The 18,926-nt window shown below is 45.6% G+C and overlaps 2 protein-coding genes across 2 annotated transcripts; both read left to right on the top strand.

The window, feature by feature from the left end:
- The first annotated feature begins 1,231 nt into the window (after positions 1-1,231).
- On the top strand, positions 1,232-5,317 carry cfl2 (cofilin 2 (muscle)). Its single transcript, XM_079175140.1, has 4 exons — positions 1,232-1,344; positions 3,382-3,689; positions 4,074-4,150; positions 4,468-5,317. Exons 1-4 carry the CDS (start codon positions 1,342-1,344, stop codon positions 4,578-4,580), a joined length of 501 nt encoding a protein of 166 aa, XP_079031266.1. The 5' UTR covers positions 1,232-1,341; the 3' UTR covers positions 4,581-5,317.
- Positions 5,318-7,176: 1,859 nt separating this feature from the next.
- Positions 7,177-17,269, top strand: snx6 (sorting nexin 6). The gene is made up of 14 exons (XM_079174339.1): positions 7,177-7,231; positions 7,355-7,405; positions 7,828-7,932; positions 8,054-8,164; positions 8,281-8,402; positions 10,007-10,130; positions 10,364-10,459; positions 10,543-10,648; positions 10,738-10,813; positions 10,902-10,941; positions 11,024-11,110; positions 15,143-15,302; positions 15,460-15,545; positions 15,855-17,269. Exons 1-14 carry the CDS (start codon positions 7,226-7,228, stop codon positions 15,906-15,908), a joined length of 1,224 nt encoding a protein of 407 aa, XP_079030465.1. The 5' UTR covers positions 7,177-7,225; the 3' UTR covers positions 15,909-17,269.
- Positions 17,270-18,926: the final 1,657 nt, after the last annotated feature.

Here is an 18,926-nt window from a genome sequence, read left to right as displayed (position 1 = left end):
TAAACCTGAGCCAGTCCTAACTATAAACCTGAACCAGTCCTAACTATAAACCTGAGTCAGCCCTAACTATAAACCTGAACCAGTCCTAACTATAAACCTGAGCCAGTCCTAACTATAAACCTGAGTCAGCCCTAACTATAAACCTGAACCAGTCCTAACTATAAACCTGAGTCAGCCCTAACTATAAACCTGAACCAGTCCTAACTATAAACCTGAGTCAGCCCTAACTATAAACCTGAACCAGCCCTAACTATAAACCTGAGCCAGCCCTAACTATAAACCTGAACCAGTCCTAACTATAAACCTGAGTCAGCCCTAACTATAAACCTGAGTCAGCTCTAACTATAAACCTGAGCCAGCCCTAATTATAAACCTGAGTCAGCCCTAACTATAAACCTGAGTCAGCCCTAACTATAAACCTGAGTCAGCTCTAACTATAAACCTGAGTCAGCCCTAACTATAAACCTGAACCAGTCCTAACTATAAACCTGAGCCAGTCCTAACTATAAACCTGAGTCAGCCCTAACTATAAACCTGAACCAGTCCTAACTATAAACCTGAGTCAGCCCTAACTATAAACCTGAGTCAGCTCTAACTATAAACCTGAGTCAGCTCTAACTATAAACCTGAACCAGCCCTAACTATAAACCTGAACCAGCCCTAACTATAAACCTGAACCAGTCCTAACTATAAACCTGAGTCAGCCCTAACTATAAACCTGAACCAGTCCTAACTATAAACCTGAGCCAGTCCTAACTATAAACCTGAGCCAGCCCTAACTATAAACCTGAACCAGTCCTAACTATAAACCTGAGCCAGTCCTAACTATAAACCTGAGTCAGCCCTAACTATAAACCTGAGTCAGCTCTAACTATAAACCTGAGTCAGCTCTAACTATAAACCTGAGCCAGCCCTAACTATAAACCTGAGTCAGCTCTAACTATAAACCTGAGCCAGCCCTAATTATAAACCTGAGTCAGCCCTAACTATAAACCTGAGTCAGCCCTAACTATAAACCTGAGCCAGCTCTAACTATAAACCTGAACCAGCTCTAACTATAAACCTGAGCCAGCTCTAACTATAAACCTGATCCAGCCCTAACTATAAACCTGAGCCAGCTCTAACTATAAACCTGAGCCAGCTCTAACTATAAACCTGAGCCAGCTCTAACTATAAACCTGAGCCAGCTCTAACTATAAACCTGAGTCAGCTCCAAGTGTGTCTGATCCATGTAAGCCCCCCCCCCTCCTCCCCTCCTCCTCCTCCGGTCGGACGGCCACATTCCCCGCTACCTCTCACCCCAGAGAAACCCCGATCTGACGGCCAAGCAGCGCGGACAACATGGTAAGAAGCTCCGGTAGACACTCCGACGGGTCGGAGGTGGTTTAGTGAGCAGTGCGGGTCTCCGGTGGACCGTTATGTGTCCGTTATGTGGCTGCCTTAGTAGCGTGACGTTAGCAGCATGGCCGCCGCTCCCGTTAGTTAACGTTAGCCGCTCGGTCCGCTACATCGACCGTTACTCGGTGATTACGTCACTCTACCGTCTCCTGGTAACGGGCTTTGATCATAGCGACGGAAACGGGCGTTTATCTGGTTTAATCTCTGGAACGGGTCCGCGTTCCGGGCCGAACCGGGCCGGTCCAGCCCCCAGGCCGACTGTGGCCCGGGGCGGCCATCTTAGACCCGCTGACCAGACCGGGACAGTGCTGGACCCGGACCATCCCGGACCAGCTGAACCCTCTGAACTAAACTACACCGGACCAGCTCAAGGACCCGGTTCAAGAGTCTGGGCTCAGTCCGGGCTCATGTTGAGTTAGCAGACAGACTGCAAAGTCACTACTGTCTGTCTGACTGTCTTTCTGACTGACTGTCTGTCTGTCTGTCTGACTGACTGACTGACTGTCTTTCTGACTGACTGTCTGTCTGTCTGTCTGTCTGTCTGACTGACTGACTGTCTTTCTGACTGACTGTCTGACTGTCTTTCTGACTGACTGTCTGTCTGTCTGACTGTCTTTCTGACTGTCTGACTGTCTGTCTGACTGACTGACTGACTGTCTGTCTGACTGTCTGTCTGGCTGTCTGACTGACTGACTGTCTGTCTGTCTGTCTGTCTGACTGTCTGACTGACTGACTGTCTGTCTGGCTGTCTGACTGACTGTCTGTCTGTCTGTCTGTCTGTCTGTCTGTCTGTCTGTCTGACTGTCTGTCTGTCTGTCTGTCTGACTGAGGGCCTAAAGGGTTCACCAGTTGTTAGTTAGTTAATCTACTGGTTAGAGTTAGTTAGTGTTACTAGTGGTCAGCCTGTTGTTGGTAACTAACCAGTATCAGTAACCAGTTAAACTAGCAGATAACTAACTGTTGTTTTCATTAGTTGTTTATTTGTGTCATAGTTAATATTGAATAAAAACTCACTCAGATTCATCTCTTATTGTTTTAATATTTTATCAAATTAAATCAGTTTGTGTATCAAAGTCAGCTGTACTCACTTTACTGCAGTACAAGTACTAATACTACTGTGTTTAAAATGAGCCTCAGAGTAAAAGTACTTCTTAAGCAGAAGTACTCCTTTCATAGTGTTGTATAATACTATGATATTATTATGTTTAAATACCAATGCATTCAGTCTGAGATACTTCAAATACCACTGGTAGTATTACTACTGAGTCAGTGCTATACTGTAGTACTACATCATATCTCAGAAGTACATCATGTGTTCTTTCATGGAAACAGCAAGTACAGTTATTAAATAAGAAGTAGAAGTACATGGAAATACTGAAGTAAAGTACCTCAACACTGATACAAGTACCTGATAAATGATTATTGATCAATCAGCAGCAGTGATGTCACACATTTCATGAATGAATGCTGATTGAATTATTGATTATTTTTGTTGTGATCAATAATGTTGACGTGATATAAAATATAATAATAGTTGTAATGTTTCTATAATGTAATTATGCACCAGACGAACAACGACTTGATGCACTGCAACAGGCTTTTATTCCGAGGCTCGTATTCACGCTGTTAATGACGATATATCTCCTACCGCCCACCAGGTGGCGTGGTTTCACTGTGAACATCACAATAGTAGTACAAAATCATGTCTAGCTATCTTTTAGCTAAATAATAGCTGTCTGCCTAGCTGCTAGCTGTCTAGCTGCTAGCTGTCTGTCTAGCTGCTAGCTGTCTAGCTGCTAGCTGTCTGTCTAGCTGCTAGCTGTCTGCCTAGCTGCTAGCTGTCTGCCTAGCTGCTAGCTGTCTGCCTAGCTGCTAGCTGTCTAGCTGCTAGCATGATAGCTAGCAGCTAGGCAGATAGCTAGCTAATTAACATTTGCAGCTGTCACATGTCCTCATCTGAACCAATCACGTGTGTCCCCTCAGGCGTCGGGCGTGACAGTGAACGATGAGGTCATCAGGGTGTTCAATGACATGAAGGTGAGGAAGTCTTCGTCTCTGGACGAGGTGAAGAAGAGGAAGAAGGCCGTGCTGTTCTGTCTCAGCGAGGACAAGAAGAAGATCATCGTGGAGGAAGGTAAACAGATCCTGGTGGGAGACATCGGGGAGACCGTGGAGGACCCCTACGCCTGCTTCGTTAAGCTCCTCCCACCCAACGACTGTAGATACGGGCTGTACGACGCCACCTACGAGACCAAGGAGTCCAAGAAGGAGGACCTGGTCTTCATCTTCTGGTACGGTTAGACCTGTAGAGCTTTAGGACCAGGATCTGGTCTTCATCTTCTGGTACGGTTAGACCTGAAGACCTTTAGGACCAGGACCTGGTCTTCATCTTCTGGTACGGTCCTCTGGGTTCATCTTTGACCACCTCACCCGATCCTGCTCTAGTCCCTCTTTGTTTACCTGTCTGTCTCTCTGTCTCAGTAAAGAAAAGGTCTAAAATACATTAAAAGTTATTTTTAGTAGCATTTAAAATACGTTTTGTGTTATTTAAAGGTTTAAAGGTTCCAAACTTTAGTTCTGAGTCTCCTTGATCCCTAATCCTTGATCCTTATCAGGGTCCCTGTAGACCACATGAGTAGATCCTGGTTCTGAATGAGGGCTCTGCTGTGTTTCAGGGCTCCAGAGAACGCTCCTCTGAAGAGCAAGATGATCTATGCCAGCTCTAAAGATGCCATCAAGAAGAAGTTTACAGGTGAGTCACCTGTGTCCTAGCTGTCCTTTCCTAACCACTTCTCCTTGATGGAGGTCAAGGAGGTCAAGCTCAGGTGTGATCGTTGGAGCTCAGGTGTGATCGGTGGAGCTCAGGTGTGATCGGTGGAGCTCAGGTGTGATCGGTGGAGCTCAGGTGTGATCGTTGGAGCTCAGGTGTGATCGGTGGAGCTCAGGTGTGATCGGTGGAGCTCAGGTGTGATCGGTGGAGCTCAGGTGTGATCGGTGGAGCTCAGGTGTGATCGTTGGAGCTCAGGTGGTGTGTGTCATCTCTCGGTGATCTCAGGTGTGTCTCCTCAGGTATCAAGCACGAGTGGCAGGTGAACGGGCTGGACGACATCCAGGACCGCGCCACGCTGGCGGAGAAGCTTGGTGGTAACGTGGTGGTGTCTCTGGAGGGTAAACCGCTGTGATGTCACGGCGGCGAGCGGAGCGGAGCCAAAACAACCGCCGTGCCATAGGACCGAAGCACCTGAACACCACCGCTCTGTATCTGGTCCTCAAGGACTGAGCGTCTTTAGGCCTCTTTCTTTTCTTTTTGTTCCTTTTGCTTTTTTCCAACATGAAGGAGATCTCATTAACATAATGATATGCAAACCCCTCCCACTTTGTTGCCACATGACTTCTGTTCACCTGGCAGATAAAAACCCAGAAATGACCCCCAACCAAACCAGGACGGTTGTCTCTCTCGCTCAGAGTTTTGCCAAAAAGTCGATGTGAAGGAAGCAGCCACACGTGTCGGGGGGGGGGGGGGGGGGGCGAAGCTCCGCCTCCTGCAGCACACGGGTCATGAGGCTTTTTACATGTGACTTTATTTATTATTGTAAAGTGTTTGTTTCTTCTCCAGTATGTTGACACCACAGCGTTGTTACTATGAGAAGAGGAAGAGCACTTTGTGTTGACACCGTGGTAACGCCCGTTTACCTCCGCTCATCACCGTTTGGTCGTCGCCTTACTTTCAGTTTGAATGTAACCGTCACGCCAGTTAGTTAGAGTGCACTTTTATTTTGTAAAGAAACACTACAGGAAGCACATTTGACCCCAGCAGTGAGAGACAACAGCACGACGACATCTGGAGCCTTAAAGTGGAACACGTTGTTTCTGAGATCACATGAAGCCACTTTGCAATAAAAGCCTGTGGCAGATCTGACCTCCCGCCTCTTCTCTGCTTCCACCAATCACAGAGCAGTTCTACCCTTAGATCCTCATGTTCTACGTTCTGTCTATGAGAACCTCAGAAGATAACCCCACTACAGTAACTATGTTCTAGTAAGTGTGCTCTGACATCAGTAAACCCTCAGAAGAACCATCAATAGATCATCAATTGAACCAGTGTGACACAGTAGAACCTTGATAGAACCAGGTGAGTTCTCCTACTGGGTATGAACTCAGGAGAACTACAATCTCTGTAGAAACCCATTGGAACCACTATAATCTAAGAACAAACCCAGTAGAACCACTATAACCTAAGAACAAACCCAGTAGAACCACTATAACCTAAGAACAAACCCAGTAGAACCACTATAACCTAAGAACAAACCCAGTAGAACCACTATAATCTAAGAAGAACCCTGTTAGAACCACATTAACCTAAGAAGAACCCCAATAGAACCAAAAAGAAAACCATTAGAACCTAAGAAGATTCCCACTAGAACCACTGTAATCTAAGAACAAACCCCATAAGAACCACTATAACCTAAGAACAAACCCAGTAGAACCACTATAATCCCACTAGAACCACCTTAGACCCCTTTGTATTCTTTAATCCAGTAGAACTCATAACACCCAGCATGACTTTGTTGAACTCCAGGTGAACTATTACAAACCCAAACTAGAACCATTACCTGTGGGAACCTAGTAGAACCAGTAAGATTACAGTAAACCCCATTAGAACCAGTGTGGCTCCATCAGTAGAGAACGAGTAAGAAATACAGAACATGTTAAAACATTTAAACTTTAAATAAACATCTGTTAATACAAATCAAGACAACAAGACGTTCTGTCTGCAGACGTTCTACCAGGTGTTTATTATTCAGACTTTAGGTTCCTGCAGGAACAGAATCACATTCTCATGTTCTGTGAGGGTGAGTTATAAATATCTGACTCCCAGGATGCATTTCACTGACAAACAGCCAATCACAGGGCTCCTCATTATCATAGACTGACCTGCAGCTTCAATGTACGATGACATCATAATGAACAGGTTTACCTGTATGATGACATCATAATGAACAGAAGGTTTACCTGTATGATGACATCATAATGAACAGAAGGTTTACCTGTATGATGACATCATAATGAACAGAAGGTTTACCTGTATGATGACATCATAATGAACAGAAGGTTTACCTGTATGATGACATCATAATGAACAGAAGGTTACCTGTACAATGACATCATCCAGGTGAGTTTCTGTGTTCCTGAACATCTCTCTGATAGAACATCAGAGGACCCAGTGAGACCAGAACCAGGTCCTTGGTTCCTGCAGCTGTTAAAGAAACAGTGACTCAGCTCCAGAATCTGATCCCCCTGCTGCTATTTATAGACCCTCATGTCTCTGAGTCATCACGTCCTCACAAGGAGATGCTCACAGAGACCCAGAATCACTACAGGGGGGTCAACCCTAGACCACCGACCTGGATCCACTTTCTGTTAGTTCTACACTTCTCTAAAGTCCTTCACTAATGAGTCAAACCTGTACTAGTTTCAAGACTCCCAGCAGAAATATATGGAAGATTAAAAACTACAGAGACCGAGATCCACTACAGACCAGCAGAAGGGAGACCACACACAATGACGTCATCATAAGAAACATTAAATAAAACAAATTTACAAAATAAAGTAAAATAAAATAGAATGAAATAAAGTAAAGTATGACAAATAAAACAAAACAATATAATTAAATGAAGTAAACTAAATAAAATGAACAAAACTGAATATAATTAGAGTTCAATTAAAGGTTATAATAAAGCTCTCCTTCTTGTTTTGAATTTGTTTCGTGACGTATGCCTCTCCGTGGTGACGTCACGCCACTTCCTGTCTCCACCCGTTCGCAGCCATGATGGTGGGTTCACGTCTTCATGTCTTTTCTCTCCTCTCGCTCTTTAACCGGCCCGTTAACGGCTCCGGTGTCCGTGTTGTTGTTGTGGTGGTGGACTAACGGCTCTGTGTGTCTCTCTCTCCGCAGCAGGAAGGGCTGGACGACGGACCCGACTTCCTCTCCGAGGAGGACCGGGGAGTGAGTCTACCTGTCTGTCTGCACCTGTCTGTCCGTCAGGGCCAAGCTAGATAAGCTAATTAGCCTTAGCTCCAGTGTATTAGCCGTGCTGGCTAACGTTAGCTTCGTACTAACGGGCTCCAGGCTCTCTGTCGGTTCAACCGTTAGCTTCACGGGCTAACTGAGCTAACAGGCGCTGCTGTACTAGTTAGCCATCCGGGTGTCACGTGATTTTCTCTCTGATGCTGATTGGATGATTACCTTCAGTTCAGTTTGAGTCTCATGACCACTGAGACAGTCCTGGTCTGTGTCCCAGTGAGACATGAACCAGTGTGCTAGTTTTTTGTCTCAGACTCTGTGTCCTTAATCAATAACCATGTTAACCAGCCCGTCAGTAGGTGTGGTGCATTATGGGATATGTGGTCTCTATCCTCCCTATGCAGCCGCGGGCAGTGAACGTAGATTTGCAGACGGACGCCACGCTGCAGGTGGACATCTCTGACGCTCTGAGTGAGAGGGACAAGGTCAAGTTCACCGTCCACACCAAGGTGAGACAGTCTGTCCTCCATCCTAGTGAGGACATTTAGGTCCTCTGTCTGTCTGTCTTACTCCGTCTTAGTGAGGACATTTTGGACGGATCCGTTTGATGTTTACTTCCTGTTTACACAGAGCACGCTCCCTAACTTCAAGCAGAACGAGTTCTCGGTGGTCCGACAGCACGAAGAGTTCATCTGGCTTCACGACTCGTTCGTGGAGAACGAAGAGTACGCAGGATACATCGTAAGAGCCAGAGCATTGATCTGTGGATCCGTCTGGATCCTGAACATTAGAAACGGTTTCAGTTGCATAACTGGAAACATAAAGCAAATGATTCCGTTGTTGTTGTTGATGTGTAGATCCCCCCAGCCCCCCCCAGACCAGACTTTGATGCATCCAGAGAGAAGCTGCAGAAGCTCGGGGAGGGAGAAGGATCCATGACCAAGGAGGAGTTCACCAAGATGAAGCAGGAGCTGGAGGCGTGAGTCACTGATACTACCTACCTACCGATTTAACCACCTACCGACATATTCACTGATTTAACTACTGATCTACCGATCAACCGTGAGGTTCGTGGCTGGTGAGGCTTTGACTCTTTCAGAGTCAGATTTACAAATATCTGAACCCAACAGAGCAGATTAAACCACCATTCAGCTGGCAGCTTGCACATTGACTGCTGGTTGTCTGTCATACTTCATTCAGCATGCTGTACACACACACAGCTAAGCTACATGTTTGATTCCTCCGGGAGCGTTTCAGAAACGGAGCGCTCGAGAGATCCTGTGATGATCTGTGTAACAACCAGGGATTCATAAAGAGAACAACAAACTCATAAAGGTTGCCTTACCGGTCCGACGTTGAATTACTGTTGATTTGGTCATATTTCCCTGTTTTTTGACATTTTTAAGCTTAGATATAGAATCTTCCATCTTTGCGGTCAAAGCTAAATAGAAGAAGAAGAGAAGTGTAGAAGAAGAGAAGTGTAGAAGAAGAGAAGCGTAGAAGAAGAGCAACGGCAGAACAAGCATGAACCGACCCGTGTGCTCTCAGTGAGGCAGCGGTCCTGTTCGCTCCTCTGAGGTTTGATGTCAGATCAAGACTGAATAAGTTCTACACGCACGTGAAATACAATACATGAGCTATTCTATGGAATAAAGGACTTATAATACAAGTGTCTACAGATATTACAGTGGTGACAAACAATGAGAAAACTGTCTGTGAGGGATTGCGCAATCTGAGGTGAGACACAGCTCACGTCCTCTGAACAGAAATTACATTTATAGCACAGATCAATAGAGAATATTATTTATTTTATCATTATTTGTTTTTTACTTTTCATGATGAGCCTCACCTGTCTCCCCTGACCGCACGTCCCTGCTACCGATCTACATACTGACCTACAGATCTAGCAACCTACCAACCGACCCAACCTACCAACCGACCCAACCAACCAACCGACCCAACCTACCTACCGACCCAACCTACCGACCCAACCTACCAACCAACCGACCCAACCTACCTACCTACCCAACCTACCAACCAACCGACCCAACCTACCTACCGACCCAACCTACCTACCAACCGACCCAACCTACCTACCGACCCAACCTACCGACCCAACCTACCTACCTACCGACCCAACCTACCTACCGACCCAACCAACCGACCCAACCTACCAACCAACCGACCCAACCTACCTACCTACCGACCCAACCTACCAACCAACCGACCCAACCTACCGACCCAACCTACCTACCTACCGACCCAACCTACCAACCAACCGACCCAACCTACCGACCCAACCTACCTACCAACCGACCCAACCTACCTACCGACCCAACCTACCGACCCAACCTACCTACCTACCGACCCAACCTACCAACCAACCGACCCAACCTACCTACCGACCCAACCTACCTACCGACCCAACCTACCAACCGACCCAACCTACCTACCGACCCAACCTACCGACCCAACCGCCCCAACCTACCTACCAGTCTGAAGACCTACCTACACTGATGACAATCGTCTGGAGCGCCGCTAAGCTGGTAGTAAAGCTGACGGCTTGCTGCTCTGTGTTTTCAGAGAGTACCTGGCCATCTTTAAGAAGACCGTCGCCATGCACGAGGTCTTCCTGTGTCGTGTGGCGGCTCATCCTGTCCTCAGGAAAGACCTCAACTTCCACGTCTTCCTGGAGTACAACCAGGACGTGAGTCGCCTGACAGTAGAACTACACACCTCTGAGCCGAGAGGTCTCACTCTGCTCCTGTTAAACATATTAATCTAAGATGACATAAATAACAGGAGAACAATAAAAGAGTCTAAGTAGGAGCCTTGTGGTACTCCACATGAGAAACGATCAATTGTTAAAGGAAGACGTATGTTGTGTATCTGCTGCTTGTGCAGTTCATGATGATGTGTGACCTCTGACCTCTCTGACAGCTGAGTGTACGAGGGAAGAACAAGAAAGAGAAGCTGGAGGATTTCTTCAAGAACGTGGTGAAGTCGGCGGACGGCGTCCTCGTGGCCGGAGTCAAGGTGGCGGTTCAGAGTTCAGAGCTTCTACCGGAGTTCAAAGGTCTCACGTCCGTCAGGTTTCATGGATATTTCATGTTTTTCAGGACGTGGACGACTTCTTTGAGCATGAGAAGACGTTTCTGTTGGAATATCACAACAGAGTAAAAGACGCTTCGGCCAAATCTGACAGAATGATCCGCTCGCACAAAAGTAAGAATCAAGCTGATTAGATAACAGAGGCTAATGGGAGACGCTGTCCAGGTGCATCATGGGACTAAACGTCAGGTATTTGTGTTCAGATGCTGCAGATGACATCAACAGAATCGCCTCGTCTCTCTACACATTAGGAACGCAGGACTCCACAGACCTCTGCAAGTATGAACAGACGAGCCGGTTTATTTTGGTTTCATTATTTAATTTCCACTTCCTCCAGTTGATCGGTTTCCCGTTTCATCTGTTTCAGGTTCTTCCTGAAAGTGTCGGAGCTGTTTGAGAAAACGAGAGTATGTTTGTTGACGTTGTTTGTTGTCCGTAGTGTGTTTTGTTGACATCAGACTTGTGAAGGTTTCTGTCGTTGTTTTACAGAAGATTGAAGCTCGAGTTGCAGCGGATGAAGACCTGAAGCTGGCCGACCTGCTGAAATATTACCTGAGAGAGTCGCAGGCTGCAAAGGTCAGACCTCGTCCGATCCTTATGGGTCTGAACAGAATCATCAACGCACAATGCATGCTGGGTAGATCTGTGCCTTACAGTTAGGTCCACACAGCCTTATTTAGTCCAACAGTTAGTCCGACAGTTAGCCTTACAGTTAGCCTTACAGTTAGCCCGACAGTTAGCCTTACAGTTAGCCTTACAGTTAGCCTTACAGTTAGCCTGACAGTTAGTCCGATAGTTAGCCTTACAGTTAGCCTTACAGTTAGCCTTACAGTTAGTCCGATAGTTAGCCTTACAGTTAGCCTTACAGTTAGCCTGACAGTTAGCCTTACAGTTAGCCTTACAGTTAGCCTTACAGTTAGCCTTACAGTTAGCCTGACAGTTAGCCTGACAGTTAGCCTTACAGTTAGCCTTACAGTTAGCCTTACAGTTAGCCTTACAGTTAGCCTGACAGTTAGCCTGACAGTTAGCCTTACAGTTAGCCTCACAGTTAGCCTGACAGTTAGCCTTACAGTTAGCCTTACAGTTAGCCTTACAGTTAGCCTTACAGTTAGCCTTACAGTTAGCCTGACAGTTAGCCTTACAGTTAGCCTTACAGTTAGCCTTACAGTTAGCCCGACAGTTAGCCTCACAGAATTTGCTTTATGAAACGGAATGAACTGAAAATGAGTCGGACTAAGTGAAATAAGTCTGGCTTATTTGGTAAAGGTGCTTTATAGAACTGGGCCCCGGATCTAACAGGATGTAAATATTTCTTTGACTTCTTTTTTTCACTGCTCCTCGTTCACTTTCCAGGCGAGGAGCAGTTGATTAAAACTATTGTGAGTCCGTCTCTCAATGCGGTCTTTTGGCTCCGGTTTCCACTACATACCCTATTTACAATAAACAAGAAACATATATAAAGAATAAAAAAGTAGAACAGATGTAGCTATAAACATTTAATATATACAATATAAGTATAAATGTATATCCCAAAAAAAAATAGTATATGTATGTATATATATATATATGTGTATATGTATATATATATGTATATGTATATATATATATATATTATTACTGGGCAACGAATAACATTTTTTATCGCGATTAATCTCATTGTTATGTTAAAGTTCATAATGAATCTAAAGTAGTGTGTTGAGCTCTTGTATGTTAAAGTGCTGCTCTATGAACTAAAGGTCAACAACATTTGGTTTAAACACGTTAAACTCATCAGGTTCTTGTTAACAGCAGGATTCTCTTCACACAGCAGCAGTTATAACACAGTTATAATGATTCTGATCATAGATATTCAGCGTGTTCACAACTTTATCTTCATGTGTGTCAGAGATGAATTTAAATATACATCTTGAAACCTGCAAACCTATCTACGTCATGTTTTATGTTTGTTAAACTCTCAGTAGTGATAACTAAATGATATGATTATTATACATATTACAAACTAAACACTTTAAAACTCTAAACAATAATTTAAATGAATCATTATTTTGTTGGTATGTTGGTCAGACACTATGCTACGCTTATTAGCGTAACATGTGGTGTTTGTTATAAATGTACGTTGGTACATAGAGGTGATGAGAAGCTGTACATGGAGGGACTTAGGACCCAGGGGAATGTAGGGGAAGGAAACAGGAAGTGACGCCACACAAACAGCTGTTCACCACTCGCTGCCATCAGTGTCAGTGGAATGGAGGTGATGGTGCAGCATGACTGATCAACTGTTCATCAGAGTGACGCAGAGAGAAGCTGGTCCTGGTCTGGTGGTTTTGGTGGTTTTGGTGGTTTTGGTGTACAGAGCTCTGTAGCTCCTCCAGAGGGAGGAGGTGAACAGCTTGTGTCCAGGGTGTGAAGGTTTGCAGTGATCTTTCAGCCCGTGTCCTGACTCTGGAGGTGAACAAGTCCAGGATGGGGGGCAGGCTGGAACCAGTGATCCTCTCTGCAGACCTGACGGTCCGTTGTGGTCTGTTCCGGTCCTGTTTGGTGGACGATCCAAACCAGACCGTGATGGAGGAGCAGAGAACAGCCTGGAGGATGGTGGAGTAGAACAGGATCAGCAGCTCTCCTCTGCTGGGACTTTTTTCTGATGGTGTCGAGTTTGGGGGCCCACTTAAAGTCCTGGGAGATTGTGGATCCCAGAAACCTGAAGGTCTCCACAGTTCTGAGCTTGTTCAGCTCCAGCTTGTTCTGAGCTCACCAGAGGACCAGCTGTTCAGCCTCCGGTCTGTAGCAGACTCATCACCGCCTCTGATGACCGCTGTGTGTCTGAGAACTTCAGGAGTTTAACAGTCGGGTCCTCTGAGGGGCAGTCGCTGGTGTAGACCAGGGGCTGGTGTAGACCAGGGGTCAGCAACCTGCGGCCCTGAGGCTACATCTACACGAATACGTTTAATACGAGTTTTAACAAACAAAACCGATCTGCGTCCGCACGGCGTTTCAGCATTGTTTTCAAGATCCAGACTAAAACGCCTGAAAACGAATATCACGTGAGTGTTCCCGTACGCTGGGCATCAGTGGTTTCTGTGTGTGTGTGTGTGTGTGTGTGTGTGTGTGTGTTCGTGTAACAGCAGCAGCTGTTTCCTGTCTCTGTTGTCAGATTCACACATTCACAAACATGTTGCTGAGATCTAGAAGCCACATCTCAGATATACTGCGGGATTAGGATTGTATAAGTGAGACTACATCACAGCCACGTATGAAGAAGTACACTGAAGAACAGATATTTATGGAAAGATCTCATCAACCTGGATTCAAACCTTATTGAGCAAAATGGTAAAATATTCATAAACGGCCGCGCTGCGCGATCCGCCTCCTGCATCTCACATCATGAAGCGCCTTTCCTTGTATTTGTCTGATGATGATCTGCAGACCTCCGCCCTCGGTAAACTATCGATGGATAAATCCAACAGAAGAAAAGTCACGGAGGAAAATAGAGTTTAATTCTGCGTGGACGTATTAATTTGCTTTCACTGCCAGCGATGCTGCTCACCTGGATGCTCGATGTGGAGAGAACTTTGTCATCAAAGAGCTGTTGCTGCTCCAGACATATTGTATTTGGTGGAAAATAGATCAAAATGTGTCTTTGGACGGTAAAGGTTGCTGACCCCTGGTGTAGAGGGAGCAGTGGGGAGAGACCACATCCCTGGGGGGTCCAGTGCTGATGGTCCAGGTCCTGGATGTGGTTTTTCCCAGCCTCACCTGCTGCGTCCTGTCAGTCAGGACGTTAGTGATCCACTGACAGGTGGAGGCCGGCACAGTGAGCTGGGGGAGTTTGTGTTGGAGTATTATGGGATGCTGGTGTTGAACCCTGTGATCTGAACACCGACCCTCGTCAACGTAGAAGCAGATTCCGTCTCCCGTCGTGTCTCCCGTCAGCGCCGGTCCGCTCGGAGGAGTTGGAAGCCCGGCAGATGAGGTGCGCTGTCCGGGATGTGCTCACCGAGCCGGGTTTCAGTGAAGCACAGGGCGGAGGATCTGCTGAAGTCTGTTTAGTCTGTTGAGGAGCAGCAGCTCATCCATCTTGTTGGCCAGAGAGAGGACGTTCACCAGGTGGATTGACGGGAGCGCAGCTCTGAATCCCCGCTGACGCAGATTAACGAGCTCCTGCTCGCTTCCCTCGTCGGCGTCTTCGATAAATCCCGAGGAGAGCCGCTGCTCCTCCAACGAACATCTCTGTAAAACGTTCTGGTTCGATGAAATGCGGCGAAAAGGTTTGTCCAGTGAAGATGTTTCTGCTGAATGTGATCAGAGAGGAGAGCCGGAAACAAGACAAACAAACGGACACGGCAAAAGTAGGAGAGAGCGCAGCACCGAGGCTGCCATCTTCATGTAAGATCCGTTTCTTAAGATAGTTTTTATGAAACCAATAGGAGGGGGACTATATTCAGCGGTGGATTCATCCACATTTGGTGCTGTAGTGAGTCTTTGTATGTGAGTCAAAATAGCCTCCAGTGTGTGTTCATTGTAATGAAGTCACCTCGCTCAGTAAAGCACCGTCTGAATCAAATGTTACGACTCGTTCAGCTGTTGAATATTGTGGTGATGTGGCTGCAGGACTTGCTGTACCGGAGGAGCCGGTCTCTGGTGGACTATGAAAACGCTAACAAGGCTCTGGATAAAGCTCGAGCCAAAAACAGAGACGTCCTGCAGGCCGAGACCAGCCAGCAGCTCTGCTGCCACAAGTTTGAGAAGATCTCCGAGTCCGCCAAGCAAGGTCAGTCCAGACCACCTTTTCTACCTGAGAGACTGCTTTCACTTTTACAACTAAACACACAAAACAGTCCTCACACCAATATACTCATTTATCTTCAGATCCTTGGTACTTGTACTCCTGATCCTTGGTACTGATCCGGATTCTGTTCTGATTGCAGAGCTCATAGACTTCAAGACGAGACGAGTGGCAGCTTTCAGGAAGAACCTGGTGGAGCTGGCAGAGCTGGAGCTCAAACACGCCAAGGTAACAAATGACATCATCTGTTAAAAGACATTGATTATACATGACGTTACAATTTTATCCAAAGCGACTTACAATTCAGATTCCATCACATTTCTACACGGTAGGCTCAGCTACAGGAGCAATTTTTTTTTGAAGTGTGTTGCTCAAGGACACATCGACATGCAACTAGCGGAGCCAGAGCCGGGGATCGAACTGCCGATCCTCTGATTGAAGGACGGCCCTGCTCTCCACTTAGCCACAGTCGCCCTGTATACCTGTGCACTTGTGTCTCTATACCTGCGTCTCTGACCCCGCCCCTCTCACCTGCAGGGGAACCTCCAGCTGCTGCAGAGTTGTCTGGGTGTCCTGAAAGGCAACACTTAACTGTTCGACGCTGCCCAACACCAACCGGACACGCCCCTTTTATACAACCCCGCCCACATCAACTGGGCACCCACTGTGGGCGGAGCCTGGGTGGACGAATGACATTGAGAACTGTGGACCAGAGAGAGAACAGACAGGAAGTATGTCGTCTTCATCACTAACCAGACACCGTCCTCTTCATCCTCCTCTTCCCAGTCCTCTCCAGCAGCATTATCCCACCTGAAGCACCTGTCCCGGTTTTTTTCAATGAACAAAAGTTCTCAAAGTTCAAACATCAAGACCTTCAAAATAAAAGTAACTTTTATTTAATGATAGAAGATAACATGATAAATCGGACCCGAGATGATCAGGTATCCATGAGGTATTGATCAGGTATCAGCCCTTACACGACCGATCCACCTGAGAAACCATCCCAGTCTGCTGCTTCAGCAGGAACTGGTCCCAGTCGGTCCCTGATCGTCTCAACATCTTATGAACTGTTTTTGTCTTCTGCTGAGTCAGAAAAGTCATTCAACCTGTTTCTGTTTAAAATGTTTTCATAATTACCCCATAGTAACGGTTATTACCCCATAGTAACGGTTATTACCCCATAGTAACGGTTATTACCCCTTAATAACGGTTATTACCCCATAGTAACGGTTATTACCCCATAGTAACGGTTATTACCCCATAGTAACGGTTATTACCCCATAGTAACGGTTATTACCCCATAGTAACGGTTATTACCCCATAGTAACGGTTATTACCCCTTAGTAACGGTTGGAATGTGAGGATGAAAAGTGAAGACGTTTCTAACTCGACTCTTCTTCTCAGAGAGACGAACACTTGGAGATGTTTTCAGGGAAGGGTCACTGTGTCCTCTCCTGTTGTCTGTCGTCTTATTTTGGCGGTGTGTGTGGTGGTTTTATTGTGTAGGTGAACTTCCTGTTCTGCTGCTGTGTGACGTGTTCAGGGTCCAGCTGTCGGTTCTTATTAAAGCGTAACGTCACTAAATAAAGAAGCCTTGTATATGTTTGTATTAGTTAACTAATGAACGCTAGTCTTCATCATCATCCTCATCTTCACTAATGCAGTGCGTTGTTTTTCTTTGATCAGCTGTTTGTTGCCATGGAGACCAGTGGCTCCATTTGATTGGTTGTTCAGAATGTTTTATTTTTTAAAGTCACAGTATACCGATGTTTTTTCACTCTTATGTGACCAAAGCTTCCATTTCTGATTCAAGGTGGAGACGAGAAGAGAAAAAGAGAAATAAAAAGAGTAAAATAATAAAAAGATGATTTATGATTCACAACGTTTTCGTTGTTTAAAGTTTCATGAGGTCTGTAATCCACCAGAGACTCAATAAAACTTTATGGACACTTTTCTTACAATCATCTGTGTCACTGCTTTACTGGGAGGAGGTGGAGCCGTCTGATTGGACGGGAGGCTCGAAGGGGGCGGGGCCAGGATGTTCCTCTACATCCTGTTCTTATTCTGACCCACAATCCTTTGCAGCAGCAGAGGAGCAAGAGGGCCAAAGGTTCCGAGGGCCAAAGGTTCCGTGAGGATCTACAAGTAGAAGTGAATTACCCACAATGCATAGCGCAGTGACGTTAAACGGGTTACCAGGGGAACCATGGAGGACTCAAAAAGTAAACAAAAGTCACATGTTCAGTAAACATTAAGTTAAACTCTAAAGATTAAAGACGGAACATTAAAACACACGAAATCATTTTATACGTTTATTTAAATTTATTTAAATTTAACAAAAACAGGAAGTAGATTATTTGACAGTCAGCTGATCTGGAAGACAGACCAATCAGGAGCGACCCCTGAAGACCAGGATGTCTGAACCTTCTAGTGTCCTCCCCATTGTCCGCTCTAGTGTCCCCCCCATTGTCCCCCAGTGTCTCTGTAGTGTCCCCCCAGAGTCCATCCAGTGTCCCCTAGAATTAAAATGATAATTTCTGTTTTCTGAATTTTAAATTTGTATATATATTATAGATAAATCTGTAAATTGAGAGTTGATTTAGATAAACATGATGAATGTTATGCTTTTATTTTTGGACACGAAGAAGAGGTTATCGTTGTCTTCAGTGACGTCACTGCAGCGTCACTCCGCGGCAGCAGAGACAAACTCTTCTTTTGTGGTGTGAATGTCTGCAGCTTCTGTCAAGCGCAGAGGAGAAGGCGGGAAAACCGAACCGGAAGTGAGCTTCACTCGAAGATAAAAGTAAAATCCACAGTTCCGCCATATTATATATTATATTTAATCTCTTAAGTACTCCGATATTTTACTTCAGTCAAAGTACTGTTGTAGAATAACCGTACGAGACCTCATATAAACTGTTACTTTGATCCCGTATAAACATATTTAAAAGATTAACAGAACACCTCCAAAGAGTGTCAACCTGACCCGTCAGGAGGAGGTTCTGACGTGATGAGAGGACCGGATGTGGTTTGTACTGGTTCAGTCAGTAAGATGTGATGGTGAGATGTGGGGTGAGGTTTGGGACTAAAGTATAAAAGTCAGAAGAACCGTGAGTCTTTGGATTCGTTGTGAACATGTCCTTGTCTCTCTTCTCCTCATTTCTACCACTACATGATGGTGTTTCTACCACTACATGATGGTGTTTCTACCACTACATGATGGTGTTTGTGTTTCTACCACTACATGATGGTGTTTCTACCACTACATGATGGTGTTGGTGTTTCTACCACTACATGATGGTGTTTGTGTTTCTACCACTACATGATGGTGTTTCTACCACTACATGATGGTGTTTGTGTTTCTACCACTACATGATGGTGTTTGTGTTTCTACCACTACATGATGGTGTTTGTGTTTCTACCACTACATGATGGTGTTTCTACCACTACATGATGGTGTTTGTGTTTCTACCACTACATGATGGTGTTTCTACCACTACATGATGGTGTTGGTGTTTCTACCACTACATGATGGTGTTTGTGTTTCTACCACTACATGATGGTGTTTGTGTTTCTACCACTACATGATGGTGTTTCTACCACTACATG

Source organism: Pholis gunnellus, assembly GCF_910591455.1.
Source record: "Pholis gunnellus genome assembly, chromosome: 15".
Classification (NCBI taxonomy): Eukaryota; Metazoa; Chordata; class Actinopteri; order Perciformes; family Pholidae; genus Pholis; species Pholis gunnellus.
Note: the sequence above shows the minus strand (reverse complement) of the source record. Positions and strands in the feature narration are given on the sequence as shown.